We start from the raw sequence: 14907 nt of genomic DNA on the forward strand, positions 1-14907 counted from the left end.
GCTGGGCACTGCAAGGAGCAGAAACACTTTGATTAAACAAGTAGACACACCACATCCAGGGAAACTGGTTTCATTACTAGGGAGAGGAGAAAAGGTCATGTGGGTTTTGGCTCTAAATCTACTAAATACATAGCATCATCTATCCTCTGGCATTCCCCTACGGCAAGGGGTCCCAAACAGGTCCTCACGCCCCCAGGAACCCACAAATCATGATTTATGAAGGGTCTGCTTCACTTAGAGCATGAGAAATTCTGAAGGTTGATAGTTGTCCACAGTCCAAAATACTGAAGAACCACAGTTCCCCAGTGAAGCTGGATCTGTATCTTGTAAATCAATAGGAACATATTTAATCCTGTGCATGAATTGACACCTATTGATTTCCTTTAGACAACTTGCCTAACTGAAACAAGGACAAGCATTAGATTTTATTGGAAGGGGACTTATAAAAAAGTAACCCTAATACCTAAGCTGGTATCTACAGATGTCTAAGGGTGGGTGAGCCCCTGGTGGGAACTCTGGTTTGAGTGGGAACAAATCAGAACATGCATAATAGGGACTTAGAAGGCCATACTCTAAAAGCTTTATAAACAGATTTTCTTCTGCAGTTTTTCTTTCATTTGTTTGTTTATTTCTTTTAATAAAACCTCAGGCAACACCTCTGTAGCAGAACTTTAATTTTCTAGTATATTCCACAGGGTAACTTAAATTAAACTTGCAGAAATAATATCATTTTCTATTAACTTCCATGTGACTTACCAACAGGCAGTCTAAACTGACTCTGAGCTTTTTTGGGGCAAGCCAATTAGAAAACCAAAGATGCTGTCATAACAACAGCTGTGAAATCTGGAAATGTCATCTCCATCGTTCATGGGCTTAACGCTCCTTTCACTCCCCAGAAAGAAAGGAATCAAGTTTTTCTCATAAGGAAGGAAATCTAAACAAAGCATATGCCCATAGGAACCCAAAGCCACCATCCATGGAAATAAACAGTGCAACATGCACGACCTTTTCTCTTGCAGAGCAGGATTGGAAACAGATGCGTGAAAAGCTGTTGTCATTTACCAAATGCTAAAGTTGTTCTGGAAATGAGGAATGTATGCAGGACCTGCATTTGGAAAAGCAAACTGAAAAGCCAAGACCAAGGAAAATAAATCAGCACTACCACATCTAGCTCTTGGAAGGAACATTCCAGTCTTGTAAATACACACCCAACACACGTGTATTCGGTGGTAAGGCAGTTTAGATCCATGTCTGCAGGTCTGAATGGTGCATGTTCAACAGTTGGACAGTCAGCCAAGTACACCAACAAAAAGTCACATCAGGGAGTAAACCAAAATATATTTTCATGCTACATAAAGAAAAACCTACCTGAAGGTCCCCACCACCATCAGGAAAGTTGCCGGGAAGACCCTGCAATTCAGGAAATTGGGTCTTTTAAATATATCAAGACAAATACCAGGAGGAAATACAGTTTCTAGAAAATGCACTTTACAAACCCAACTCAGTTGCATCAGCACGAGGCAGATACTCAACCCCACAGTGTAAAATGCAGCCCCTGAACCTCAAGCCTTATGAGCTGTGCCAGTCCTCAACACAGACATGTCAGGGGTGTAATTATCTTCTAGAGATGCACAGATGAGCTTGGGGAAGAGCCTTGAGCCTTAGGTGATGAAAGCAGCAATCTGAGAAGAGCAGCTGTGCCCAGCTCTCCTTTGGGCCAGGGAACATCCTTGGGAAAGACCTCCCTACCCCTCCAACCCTCCAGAGATACCACAGCAAACCCAAACCAGAGATTTGCTGGATTCAAACTCCGTGAGTGCACATTCTGGCAGCAAGAGGAAAATTCTGGACTCCCCATAGGAATTTTCTCACATTTATTTGCAAATCTCAACTTACAGGAGGTCCGGGTGGTCCAGGAGGCCCTGGGAATCCTGGCAGACCAAAAGGTCCCTAAAAAGAGTGAAAAATATTAAAAATTCCCCTTCTTAAATATTTAAATGAAAATGCAAAGGGAGAGGAAGGGTGGCTACCAAATACCATTGCATATTTGTGAATGTGGGGCAAAATATCTCTAACGGGACTAAACTCCACCTTTCTTTCTGCAGAAGCTTGTATGACTGCAAAGAGAACAGCAGATGCATGTGGAAATATGGAGATTAGGACAGAAGAACATATCCCTGCACCTACATCCTTATTTCCACTGGCTCTGTACCTCTCCAGTGGAGCTGTGGGCACCCCAAAATGATGGTATGCTTCTGCAGAATGAGCTACCTCAGATCAGATCCATTCTGTTCAGTAGCTTCTTCTGAGGATGCTGCAAGTACATGGCAGCTGGTAACTGACCTCTGTTCTTGTGACATTGGCTGATCTTTTGTCCTTACTCAGAGTTGGTAAAGGAAGATATGGCTGGCTGCAAGCAGTTGCACACCTTTGGCATTGCATTGGTTGACTGGGGTGACCCTAAACAAGTTGGTACAAGGAATAGCAAAGCCCCTGGGCATTTGTAGAGCTTGGAGCATCTTGCACATCACACTTCTGGAGTAGGGTAAGGGACCAGAAATGAACTTCATTCTGCTGTGGTTGTAGCATGTTCAGTAAATGAGGATCAAATGGTAGGAGAAACTCACAGGAGGACCCCGAAATCCATTTCCACCTGGGAGCCCACTGGGTCCTGGAGGCCCCTGTTGAACAGAGAGAAGAGTTACATCTGCAGTAACCTCACATAGTTTTCAAAACCCAGGGGTAACCAAACAGTCTGGCTGTACTCGTTTGTCTGATCCCTCCCAAGGAGCTCAATACTTCACCCAGACCATCAGTTTACCAAGGCACATCTTTCTTTTTGCTCCACCTTCCCACGGAGCACGCTTTTGTCACCATCACATGTTGCCAACATCTTCATCTCCTTTGACACAGGGCAGCACTGAGATGCCCCAGGAACCCACCAAACAAAAGATGCCCCAGAACTGGTCACTTCCAGCAATTACAAAGCTGCTGTGCCTTGAATTTACATCAGTGCCAGCTTCCCTGGGGTAGGGTGAGCATCAAATACCCACCCACAAGGCTGCTGACCTGCAGGACTCCACATCTACTCTGCCCAGCACAGAAGGACCCAAGGCCTGGGGTGGGTTTGGAACACCCAGAGTAACCAATAAAGCTAGTAAGATAGTTTAAACTTCTTTTTTGAAAGAGTCTCATTACTTACTGGAGGTCCTGGTAGTCCTTTGCCCTGGAAACAACATTTAAAACAGAAGAAGATCACTTAGAAACAGAACATACAGGAAGAGAAGCACACCTCAGAAGATCCTGCTTAATTTTTTTTTCTTGTAAGTTTCCTCAGCACTCCTCTGTCCCCAATTATTGTAATTTGCATTCACAGCTGGAGTCTTGATGAATTTTTGTTGCCTCTAATAATCTGTATTCCCTTTGCACTGCTGTTACCGACGAGACATCTCTAAGTAAAGCCACATACGGTGACATGATAGTGGGACACAGACATTTATGAAGAAAACATTCCAGTTTATCTACTTTTCCTTTTTTTTTTTCTTTTCATTTTTATTAGACATTATCTAATATCTAATAACTTTGATAGCATTTGATATGCTGGTCTTTATCCCAAGCTGGCTTGCTTTCAACATCTCAGAGATTAAGAAGAGGCCCTCTGTTACCAGAACAGGTCATACCTACATATTCAAACACTTTGAACAATATTTTCACTCACTCAGGATTTGATCCCTTTATTTGGGATACAAGGCTTCCCATCTTGTCTTAGTGATGGTTTGGACGTAACGTTACACGCCATATATACATATGCAGATCTAGGAGGTACTTACAGCTGGTCCAGGAGGTCCAGCAGGTCCTAATGCACCCTACAGGAATAAAACAGAGTGTGAATTACCAGGGATAAACCAGAAACTCCCACATGGGGACACCGACGCCTGCTCTCCTTAATATCAATCTTATGTTTGAAAACTCCAGCAGTGTCTTATAGAAACAGCACGCAGGTGGAGATGCTCAGCTGAATTCACAAATACAAGGACAGAAACTTATGGATAACGACTCTGTCGTTAATTACTTGATTAAAGAACATTTTAAGATAGTAGGGATGGATGTCAAACTGGCCCCAGCAACTTTCTTCACCATTTGCTGGGCAAGAGAGAATAGAGACTAAAACATGAGCTGCTCCTAAAAGACTAAACAGAAACTTCTGCAAGTCACAGCTGGCCTCGGATCAGTCTCCACCAATATCTAAACATTCACAAATTGAATCTCATTCCTAATACATTCATATTGGAGATCCAATGACTAAATTATCTGCATTTATTTACAAGATTTGCACTCATTCTAGTCAATTTTATTAATTTATACAGCTTCCTTTCAAGCAAAGACAAATATTTGGCAGCTCCTGCCTCTTCACTAGCTTTCCTTGGCAAATCCCCAATCTGCTTTTCCAAATTTGCATTCTTACTCTTAAGTTTGACTCGAGTTTGGTGATCCTATGTCTTAGACTAGAATTAAGTCATTCTTGAAGTTGTTACATTTATGCTTAACTAAAGATAGTAAGACAGACAGACCGACCTTCTTAATCCCTTTGTTGCATTGCAAAGATGCCAACATTGGCTGGTAGACTGTGAAATTAATTATAGGTAATAAGCAATTCTGAAACAGGAAGCGAATGGAAATATAAAAATGCACAAAAAACCAGTGTGGTGTGTTGACCTTGGCCAGCAGTTGTTAAGATATCTCTGAGAGATTTATGGATTTATTTATGCACTGTGTTAAACTGGTGCCAGCAAAACTCTCATCTGTTTGCACAGGAGACAAAGAGCAACTACAGCACGAGGCTTCCTCAGCCTCTCGCCAGCCTGATTGCCCAAACCTGTTTTCCAAAAATTCTCAAAATGCTGCACAGAAACATCTCAAGAATGATGTCCTGAGCTGGAATTAAATGGAACCTACCCCTAGGACCAGGAGAACAAGGCAGATGGACAGACCTGGAAAATATCTCAAAACACTGCTGTTTATTGTGATCCCAGGGATGTCTCCAGCCCTTTCCTAATGGTCTGGGTACCAAACGAGATTACAAGTATTTTCTCTTGTTAAGCTTAAAGAGAAAGATAGCGAGGACCCAGGGCCTCATTAAGAGCAGTTCTGTGAGGAAAGGACTGTAATCCAATAAAAATCAACTCAGTTGCAAATGTCAGCTCATTCATTGCTCTTGCTGCAGGTTATTCTGCTTTTCCTCCAGTCACTTTTATCTTTAGGCTGAAGTCCTTACAACTACTGATGGCTGTAAGGGACAAGCTGGGATCTCCTCCTGTAAAGAAAACATTGAATTCCTGGCACTCACTGACTTACATCTTAACCCTGACCCCACTGAAACCAGCTGCATAGTCTCCTTCTGCTTTGGCCAACATGCCAAAAGCTTAGCAGAGTACTCAAAATGCCAAAGATTGGCACTTCACTCTCCTTAATTATGGTATCTTTGAGGGTGTAAGGTGCAGCATGCAGCAGTGAACATTCCTGGTACAGTAAAAGATCATCGAGTTCCTGAGCAAGCTGATGTGACTCCATTAAGTTCAAAGGAGAGACTCTACACCTTGATTTTAATAACATTGTCTGTCTCAACTCATTCTCCTGGTAACAATGTTCTTTCTCTTTTGATTAGAAAACAATCTCATAATAATTTCTCACTTTAAAGTAATATACTTTATGAATATACAACTATGGAGCACAGGAAATACTTGATTAATATGACATTCATAAATAAATATGAATAATTATGTTTTCCTCATTGCTTATAGTATAAAGCACCACACTTCAAAACAGTCTTTGAAAACTTTCCAGTGAAGGACACCAGTATCCAGCACTGAGGCCAGAACCCAGATGGGGTTTTTAATTGAAAAACCATATAGTCTTGATCTGATCAGTTTGTAAGCAGAATAATGTGAAAAGCTAATGGATGCTGCTAGCAATGGGAGTATTTAAGATAAAACCATTTTAGTATGCTGCCTTCACAGCATTGTGCCCCTGGTGAGACATGAATCATCATTGGACTGGTGAAGAGTGGAATAGAGGAGAAAGATGTTTAGCAATAAAATATCATCAAAAATTTTCTTCCAGGAGCCCACTTCCATATGCCAAACACCTTCGCTGTCAAACACTCCAGTTCAGAAAAACACACTTATTCAGAAGAAGTCATGGTTTTGAGCAGGAATTCAATCCCATAATAGTCAGTAACCAACTGATTTCAGTGATTCCTGAGACTTAAAGCTGGGCAGAAGAAAGTTGGGATAACAATGCTGTCCTTTTAGAGTGCTAGAGACTTACAGGGGTGTTTTTTCTTTTTCTAGGCTTTTATTAGACCAATTAAAACAATTTTCCAGATGGACCACTGACCTTGAAAAGCTCCCATAAATGACAACAGGTCCCAAGTTTGCCCCACGCTGACAGACTGAGTTACAAGACATGGGAAAGCACGTCAGATCAGAGCGTGTAGTTATGGCAACTGTTTGCATGCTTCTACTAAAGAGCTCCAGAGGAAGTTCTTGTGCCCAGAAATTATCTGCTCAATTACCCTGCAAACTAGGAGCTTGTTTGCTAAAGTGGGCACGGGCAAATACTACCACCAGACATAAAACAGGGGCACAAAACTGCTCAGTCTTCTGCGTGTGGTCCTGAACTTTTCTATTTTAGAAATCAAGGATCAGTTCCCAGAAGGTGCTGGACTCTTGCCACAGACTGTCCAAGAGTGGTCAGGATTTCACAGCCCTGGATCTCTGGGGAGAAAGATGAGCAGAAGGAAAAGCAAAGGTTTTTAGTGCAGTGCCAACAGACAGGAGCTTGGAGCTGTAACCAAGATGCTTGGGTCCTACCACTCAACTTTCCCGTGGCCCAGCAAACTTTGCCTTGCACATGGGAAAGGATGAAGAGTGTATCAAAGATATATGGCTCCATCACTCATCCCTTTAATTAAACGAGACAATTCACAGAGTTTTGAGCTTTGGGTAATTCCTTGAGGCAACAAATGGATTATTGAGATATAATGAACATATTAGAAAAGTCCAACTTTTTTTAACCTCTGCACACTGCGATGTGTGTTCAGCCCATCACTGAAGCCTCAAGTTCAAGAGACCAGTAAACACCAGCTGTGGATATAACCCTAATCTCCCCACACTGGGAGACAGGGAAATAGCCATGCTGCATAAAAATCTGTGCTGAATGGCTCATTTATATTTAGTTCTTCATGTCACAATGAGACCTAAGTGTCTTTCCAGCCTCATTGTAGATGATCTGAAGGACATCTGTAATGTCTCAGGCAGTCATCTCTCTATCCCTGTGGTGCCCTTAGCAGAGCTGTAATATGCAGGAAGCAAGAAAAAACTCTTTATTTCTTGCTATGCTGGCTGGGGAAGTCTATGCCAAAGCAACTAATAATGTCAACCACATGGACAGTCCCGGAACTAACAGAAGGCAAAAGTTTAAACAGATAATTCACAGCAGCAGTAATTGTAAACATAAGAGACTGCAAATAAAGGCCAAAATAGCTCCACTTTGATGAACTTTGTAATTAAGTCTATCGAGTGCTTCAAGGAACTTTTTAGATATTGGAAATGTCACCAGAGCTGCTCTGCACTGGTACTCCCACCACTGAGGCTGTCCAAGACCATTCAAAGCCATGTGAGAGGAAGATGGACCTCATGCCCTGCCTAATGAAAAGCCAACTGGGGCTTCATTTCAAGGGTCCAAGTATTCTGCAGGGGTTTATGGATAAATAAGCCATCATAATCAACACTTGAATGTGACCAGTTTACAAAGGAATGAGAAATCATCAAGACAAGCAGTGACAATGTTCATTTAAAGGGACTCAGGATCTAGTGTGGTACTCACACGGTCTCCTGGAGGCCCATTTGGGCCAGGTGGGCCATCAGTTCCTGTTAAACCCTGTTAAAAAAACAACAACAAAAAAAGATAAGTGTGAAAAGAGAGAAATACAATAATAAGAGCTATAAGAAGTCCCTGTCATCAACGCAAATCATCTGGATGCCAAGCTCTCTGGAAAGCCTAACCCTTTAATTCCTCTCTGTAATTCATCACAAAGGAAAGGACCAGAAGCAAATGATCAGTACTGTTCCCTATGCACTCTGTGTGGTTGAACACAACCAAGTAGTCTTGTTACTGGTGTTCATCGAGTTGCAGCTTAGCTGTGGAAGCTGACTGAATGATTCCTCTCACCTGATGCAGGAGAAAACGTGCTGGTTACCTCAGCCACCATAGCAGTAAGCTGGTGAGCTGGTAAAACCTGACTGTGTGCAGTCATCTGTCCAGGGCTGTAGGACAAATCCCAGCCCAGGGAGCAGCAAGCCTCAGCTAATAAGTGAGACTGGATTTCTGAATGGATTTACTCTAGAAATGTCAACTGATGCCCATATTTTTGCAGACCTGCCCATCGCACCTCTGAAGAACTCAAATGTTGCATTTTAAGCGTGCTGTCCCACCAGTTATGCATCTCAAAATTGTTCTCATACTCCTTAATTAAGTGAAGAGATGCTTTCAACTCTGAAAATTTCGCCTGACATGCAAGACACTTATCAAGATCCAGGACCTACTTTGCTTCTCCAACAATCACAGAGGAAGTTTACGAGACCCTTCAGGAAAACATCCATGCCTACATGAAATATTTAAAAGATCTAAGAGAAGGTGACAAAATACTCACATCCACTCCAGGAAGGCCAGGCAATCCAGCTTCACCAGCTGCTCCAGCCTTCCCTGGTGCACCTTTGGGCCCCTAAATCAGATAAATAGGCAATTATCTTTAACATAATAAGAGAAACATGGCATGTGTTGATAGGTGCTAAAAGACAGAAGTTTATTTGTTGATGTGTTAATCTGACACCATGGAACATGGAAGAATTCCTGCAGAGAGATGAAACTTGCCATGAATCCATATCCAAATCCTGAATACATTTCAAGCCTTTGGCTCAGTTCTCTGCAACCCAATTAATCACTTACAAATGCAGTTACTCATAAGCTGCTTGTAGTAGAGAAGTAGAAAGGGATGGGGTAAGTGCCCCAAAGTAAAGAGCTGTGCCAACTGGTACAATTTTCAGAACCCTTTGGCAAACCAAGGAGCTGATGCAGACTCAGACTGATGCCAGAAATAACCACACATATGTGGCCTGGAAATAGTTTTAGTTATACTGGTGATGGGTGAGATTTATTTCAGGCATATCCTCCTCTAGCAATGAAGCAGGAGAAGGTATTTGTCCCCAGGACCAGTGCTGAGCATCTCCACTCCTGTGTATTCCTTATCAAAACTCTACTGCAAATCAAGAGCAAAGTGAGACACTGAGTCTTAGCTCTTGCATTGTGTCCCCCTCAAAAGGATGAGCAAGTCAATGTCAACCAGAAAATACTTACTGGTGGGCCTGGCAAACCAGGAGGGCCTGGCTCTCCCTAAAGGAAAGAGAAAAGACATCAGTGTTAGTGCTGAACCTCTCCTTTCTGATGACTATTTGCAAGGGTGGTGTTCCCAACTGCCATAAATCTCAAGCTTCCCTTCATACCCACTCCAAAATTTACCACAATCATTCTTATGAAGCTGATGCTCTGGATCAAGGATGAACCTGGATGTGGAAGCCTTTTCCACATCTGCAGTAGCAGATTTGGTGAAACCCACATCCTCAGCCTCACAGAGAGGGCCAGTGCTTCTGAACAGTGTCCAGCACCTCCAACTTTTTCCATTATTTGCACTTGGGCTTGTCTGCAAGTGGGGCAGAGAGGAAGCTGGATGGCTACCATGGCTTTCAAACATCTTCATGATGAACGGAGGGATACAATGATAAGCTCCAGATATTCAGGACACAGTATGAAACTGCAGTATTACCAGGAGCTGGGGAGTATCAGAATGAACAAACTGTCTATGATGATTTTCTTCACGTGAGTAAACTTTGTCAGGACAAGCGAATGAACAAAGCCCCTAACTGATTTCCACCTAATCCAATTGCCCAATCTGGATTAAATCTATTTTTTATCAAATATTTCAAAACTGCTCATACTTTCCTATCCTAATGGAAAGTAACTTTTAAGAACAGCATTAAAGGTGCTTGGGAGACAATATTTAAAAAGTCTTCGAATCACTCCTTCTAGCTCAGCCAGCTGTAACATCATTCAAGAGCTCACATGGACCCCAGACAACAAACTATTTGTTTTTTAGTGTTAGGCCTCAAAAGAAGCAATCATTTGTGAACAGCAGCAGTTTGACTGGAGCTCGGGTTCCCATCTCATCCCACAGAAAATCACTTTATGCCCCAGTTCCAGATGTTCTGGATGGTGCCTTCCTCTCCTGGCTTTAGGATAAATGCACTAAATATTGTGAGACACTTGAGTATGGTAGGTGAGCAGATGGGAAGGGACATGTTGATACCCTGGAAGAAAAAAAATCTGTATGGAAATAAGATGGTTATTACCAGAGCAAAGCTGGAAATAACACCATCTCCACTGTGGACCTGATAATGAGGAGTTAGAAGGCAGTAAGCAAAGGTATGGAATTTATAGCATGTTTCTATATTTACCACGTCAGCAACTGTGAAATCTGTGGGCAAATCTCTCAAGACTGGCTGCCTTGATTCGCTCAGGGGAGGATTTACATACTGCACTGGTGACCCATCAACGCACAGAGCAGAGGGTCATTGAACAGAGGGATCTTTATGCTCTGGATTGCTGAAGCAATTCCTTTGCTGTCCTTTGCCCACAGATTTCCCATAAATAGTTATCATTACCATAGGTGGGGCAGGTCCCTTGCCAAGGACATGAAAGGAGCAGTTCTTTTGCAATGAATGGTTTGAAAAGGCAGTAGATGTGGTTTACTTCCTCCTCCATCACCTGAGATTGCCAGCTCTTTGCATTTTTTTTCTTGCTTGTGCAATGGCAATCCATAGATCAAGGTCACAGCGTGAGGAAAGGCTGTTTGGGACCATCTTAAACCTTGATCCTGCTGCTGTGGATCCCTGTGGGACTCTGTGGGAGGACCAGAACTTCAGTCAGCTGAATCAAAAGCCTAATCAGTGTTTATATCCCTAATGACTGATCACTGGGAATTAGAGGCAAAGGCTGTCAGCAAAAGGCAATGCTCTCCTGGTGCTGCACAAGAGGGAAGGAAGTTTACTCTGTCTTAGCAAGTCAAACCAGGAGATGGAAAGTGGAAAAAAGAAAAGAAAAAAGAAAAAGCAGCTTGATTTTTGAAAAGTGACAATTGCTTATTAGTAATTTGAGGAATTACATCCCCAGAAATAATTCACAGGAACTTGTCACTAATTCTTTTGATCATAACAGGCTGTTTCTATTCTTGGGAAGGAGAGGAGAGATTTTGCTTGTTACTGAGTACGAAAGGTGAAACATGTTAAAGGCTATAATTATAAAGTATTTCAGAGGGACTTAATGTTGCAGCTCATGCTGAAAGGCAGGAAGGAAAGCAGCAGCTTCTAGAAATGGTGCTTATAGGGTTCATCCGAGGTTTGTTTGGAGGTATCCTGAATAATTCAGCTGTATGTTATGCACCACTCACAGCGAGGGACTGCTCAACACCTTGGCAGCACGCATCCAGCTCAAAGACTGTTCACTGATTCTTCCCCCATAACGTTCATCCAAAGCCATCTCTGAAGACAATCCAGCTGGTGTGGCTTACAGAGTTCAGAAAACTTGCATAGAGACAGCCCAGAAAATGTTCTGATTGTGCTTTAAAAAAAAAAGTCTCATCACTAAAGAAAAGAAATAATAATGATTTCATTCTTTGCAGTGATGGAATGGACACTACTGCTCAGGTTTGACATGATCCTCTGCACACAGTGCTATGAAAATGCAGGGCAGTGCTGGATTTTATTTGCCTTCATTTTTTTTTGCCAGAAAAACAGTAGCTCTTAAACTTGGAGGCTGTATGACTGTGCCCAACACTAGCCACAGCCCTGCTTCTCTTCTCCAATGCAATTCCTTAAGGACTCAATGTCCTGTTGAACAGCAGAAACCATCCCAAGCCTGTCCCTGAACAGCTGGATCATCTCACATGGACAGGGCACCTCACAATCCATATCCATGGGAAGGATGTAGATCAGGTCTGTCCAAATGAGAGGCTATTCCTGCATAGCCAAAACTCCAGACTAAAGCTGGGACTGCAAGGCTTAGCACCTTAAAGACTTTACTCAGCCGCTTGATTTATTAGGACTAAGTTCTTCATATTAATTAGATGTTGTCATTTGGCCCTGTCCCACGGGGAGCCTTCTGAAGCTTTTAGCAGTGGATAAAAGGATGCAGGTTCACATGATCAGCATTTCCCCAGGCTCCTAGTCCCAAGGGTAATCAGAAGTGACGCTGGACTTGTGCCAGAATTAAGGTATAAAATATCCTGTAGAAAGCAGGAACTGAACGACACAAGGAGAGGGATTTGTTTCTTTCTGATTCCCTGTACGCAGAAGTTGGTTGTGACTTGAAGTCTGAAGGGCTTCATTCCCCCCAAATTCTTCTTTTTTGGTCTGTACAAAAATGTGGCCACCGTTTCCTGAAGCCTGCTAGCCACACGGCTGTCTGGCTGCAATAACTCCACGGGCTCACTTCTGCCAACGTCATCGTGTGTCCTTTGCCCTCTTCTAGGGTGTCCCCTCAAGCCTTTTATCACATCAGGAAAAACAGCAGAGAGAAACCGTTGAGGTACCAGCTCTGAACTTCTCATGCTACAAAACCAGAGCGAGATTTTCAGTGAAGAAGTCTCCATTAGTCAAAAGGACACTTTCGAGGGACTTTAAAGCTGCAAGTCAATAAGGTTCTCTCTTCAGACCAGCCTTGCTCACAGAGCCACTGTGAGAGCTCACCACTGCAGACAAACATCTCCTTGTTCACCATAAACCAGGGAACTCATATATCTTTTTTTAACCACCTTATTCAAAAGAAAATGACCTGCATGGAATGAATACATCTTTTTTTTCAGGGTTGCTTAAAGGCCCAATTCCAATAAACTTACTTCAGATGAGCTTTAAAAACCCTGCCCTATTCCATAAGCAGCACAGACAGACAAGCGCTACTCAAACTGAGTATCGAAGCAGGAATCCGGCCTTTTGCATTTGATGTGGTCTTGTTGAAGGTCCATCTGATGCTCTTTTTATCCACTGCCAACTGCAGGACACAATTCAGTCCTTATCCCACAGATGCACAGGAGAAAAATCTTGTATTTCTATGGAAACATCAATTAAAAGTAATAGGACAAGTTTTTCTCCTCCAGTAAGTCCCGTGGTACATAGTCTCCTACCTCTGCAGGAGCTGTACATACAAGAACTGCTGCTGAAATAAAGGTTGCCCATTTCATTTGCCTTCATGTGTCTGCAACACATGAGCCAGATTCTGACCTCTCATATGCCAGAGGAAGTTAGGGATAGCCATACTGACAACATTTAAATAAAACATAGGTAAGAGCAGGGTCTAGTGCTGTATATTTGAGATTCTTGGAGCCTCTACTAGAAATATGGATGCTCTGAAGCGTCACATAAACCTCTCTCTGAACTGCAGAACATGCAATGACTCCAGCACACCTCATACCCATGCACTCAATCTTGAGCTATTACAGACACAAAAAGAAAAATAAGAAGTTTTGCAAGCAGGGTGATAAATCCCTCTGCCTACACTAGATCTGTCCTGAACTCTCTCCTGAGACAGAGGATTCATCCTGCAAAGAACCCAAAGCCACTCAGCACCTCCACTTGCTGTTCTGACCCTTACAGAACGAGGTCTCTTGTGGGTGGGCTGGTTCTCCAGGTCCTCCACACTCTGAAGCATGGCCCAAAAGCTGGGGATCTGGAGAACAAGAGCAGCTTCTCTGCTCAGTTGGCTCCATCTCTGCTCCACCCCTTGCCCTCCCTCGGCCGAGCCTGCCCTCTCCCGTACGGCACTCACGTCTATGCCGTCCTTGCCAGATGGTCCAGGGGGTCCTCGTGGTCCAGGAGGGCCTTGTGGTCCTACTCTCTGGAAGGACTGGGGGGAAAGAGAGAAAGAGAAGAGTTTATTTTTGCACCAGAAGAAACATATGAGCTAAATCAGAAAAACAATAGCCAAGTCCTCCAGCATAACCCTAAATCTGCACTGACCCTCCATCCCTCAGGGCCCCCCACCATCATGGGTTGACTCAGGAACTCAGGAGCAGTGCAAGGCTCTTTGGAAAACCCTTTTGACTGAGCGCATCCTCAGGTCTCCCAGCTCATTTAACTGGTGGCTTACACTGGGAATCAGAGCTGGTCACTGGGCAGCAAATGGATTTGGCTGTGGTTCTCAGTGCCTACAGGCACGTTTCATTCTGAGCAGAGGAGGAAATGCAAAGCCCAGGGAAAATAGGTGCCAAGTGGCATGAAAAGTTAATTTCTAGTTGGCAGTCTGATGGGGTGATGGCAGAGCAAGGCAGATACCACTGAAGGCAGAAGGAGAAAGGGAAAGTCTCCTCTCTGAGCAGGATGCCATTTGAAAATCTGGGATTTTGGAGGAGATCTGAGGTGGGGGGAAGGAAAGCAAGGTCCAATAAATGACTTCTGTATAGAGAGGGCTCCAGAGACCAACTTGCTGTAGCTTCAGTGAACAAAGGTTTCATTGTGGAAGCAGCTCTGCTCGTGGCAGATGAGGGCAGCTCTGAATTCCCAGACTGCAAAAATTCCTCACTCACACACAACGAAAACCCTCACCGAGGAGTTCCTTCCCCAGGCAATAATATTAACACCGTACAGGGAAGTTTAATAAAACTTCACATCTGACATGAACAAGGGTTAAATATGCTATTTCATAAATGTGAACTTTGAAAATTGATTGAGGGAAGAACAAGGAATTCTGATGCAGATGAAGACCCCGATCTGGAGAGCCTGTCACTTAATTAAAAAAGAA

The 14907-nt window shown here is 43.2% G+C and overlaps 1 protein-coding gene across 1 annotated transcript in view; it reads right to left on the minus strand.

The window, feature by feature from the left end:
* LOC104520923 (opioid growth factor receptor) overlaps window positions 1-14907 on the minus strand; it is a gene marked incomplete at both ends in the record, with an annotated part of 40540 nt that overhangs the window by 12900 nt on the left and 12733 nt on the right. The window contains 6 exons of the mRNA XM_029083680.1: window positions 1369-1410; window positions 1897-1950; window positions 2628-2681; window positions 3203-3226; window positions 8714-8785; window positions 9418-9453. Coding sequence (XP_028939513.1) covers window positions 1369-1410; window positions 1897-1950; window positions 2628-2681; window positions 3203-3226; window positions 8714-8785; window positions 9418-9453 — 282 coding nt within the window. The remainder of the gene's footprint in view (window positions 1-1368; window positions 1411-1896; window positions 1951-2627; window positions 2682-3202; window positions 3227-8713; window positions 8786-9417; window positions 9454-14907) is intronic.

Source organism: Antrostomus carolinensis, unplaced genomic scaffold (genome assembly GCF_000700745.2).
Source record: "Antrostomus carolinensis isolate BGI_N321 unplaced genomic scaffold, ASM70074v2 scaffold22932, whole genome shotgun sequence".
In the NCBI taxonomy this organism is placed as follows: Eukaryota; Metazoa; Chordata; class Aves; order Caprimulgiformes; family Caprimulgidae; genus Antrostomus; species Antrostomus carolinensis.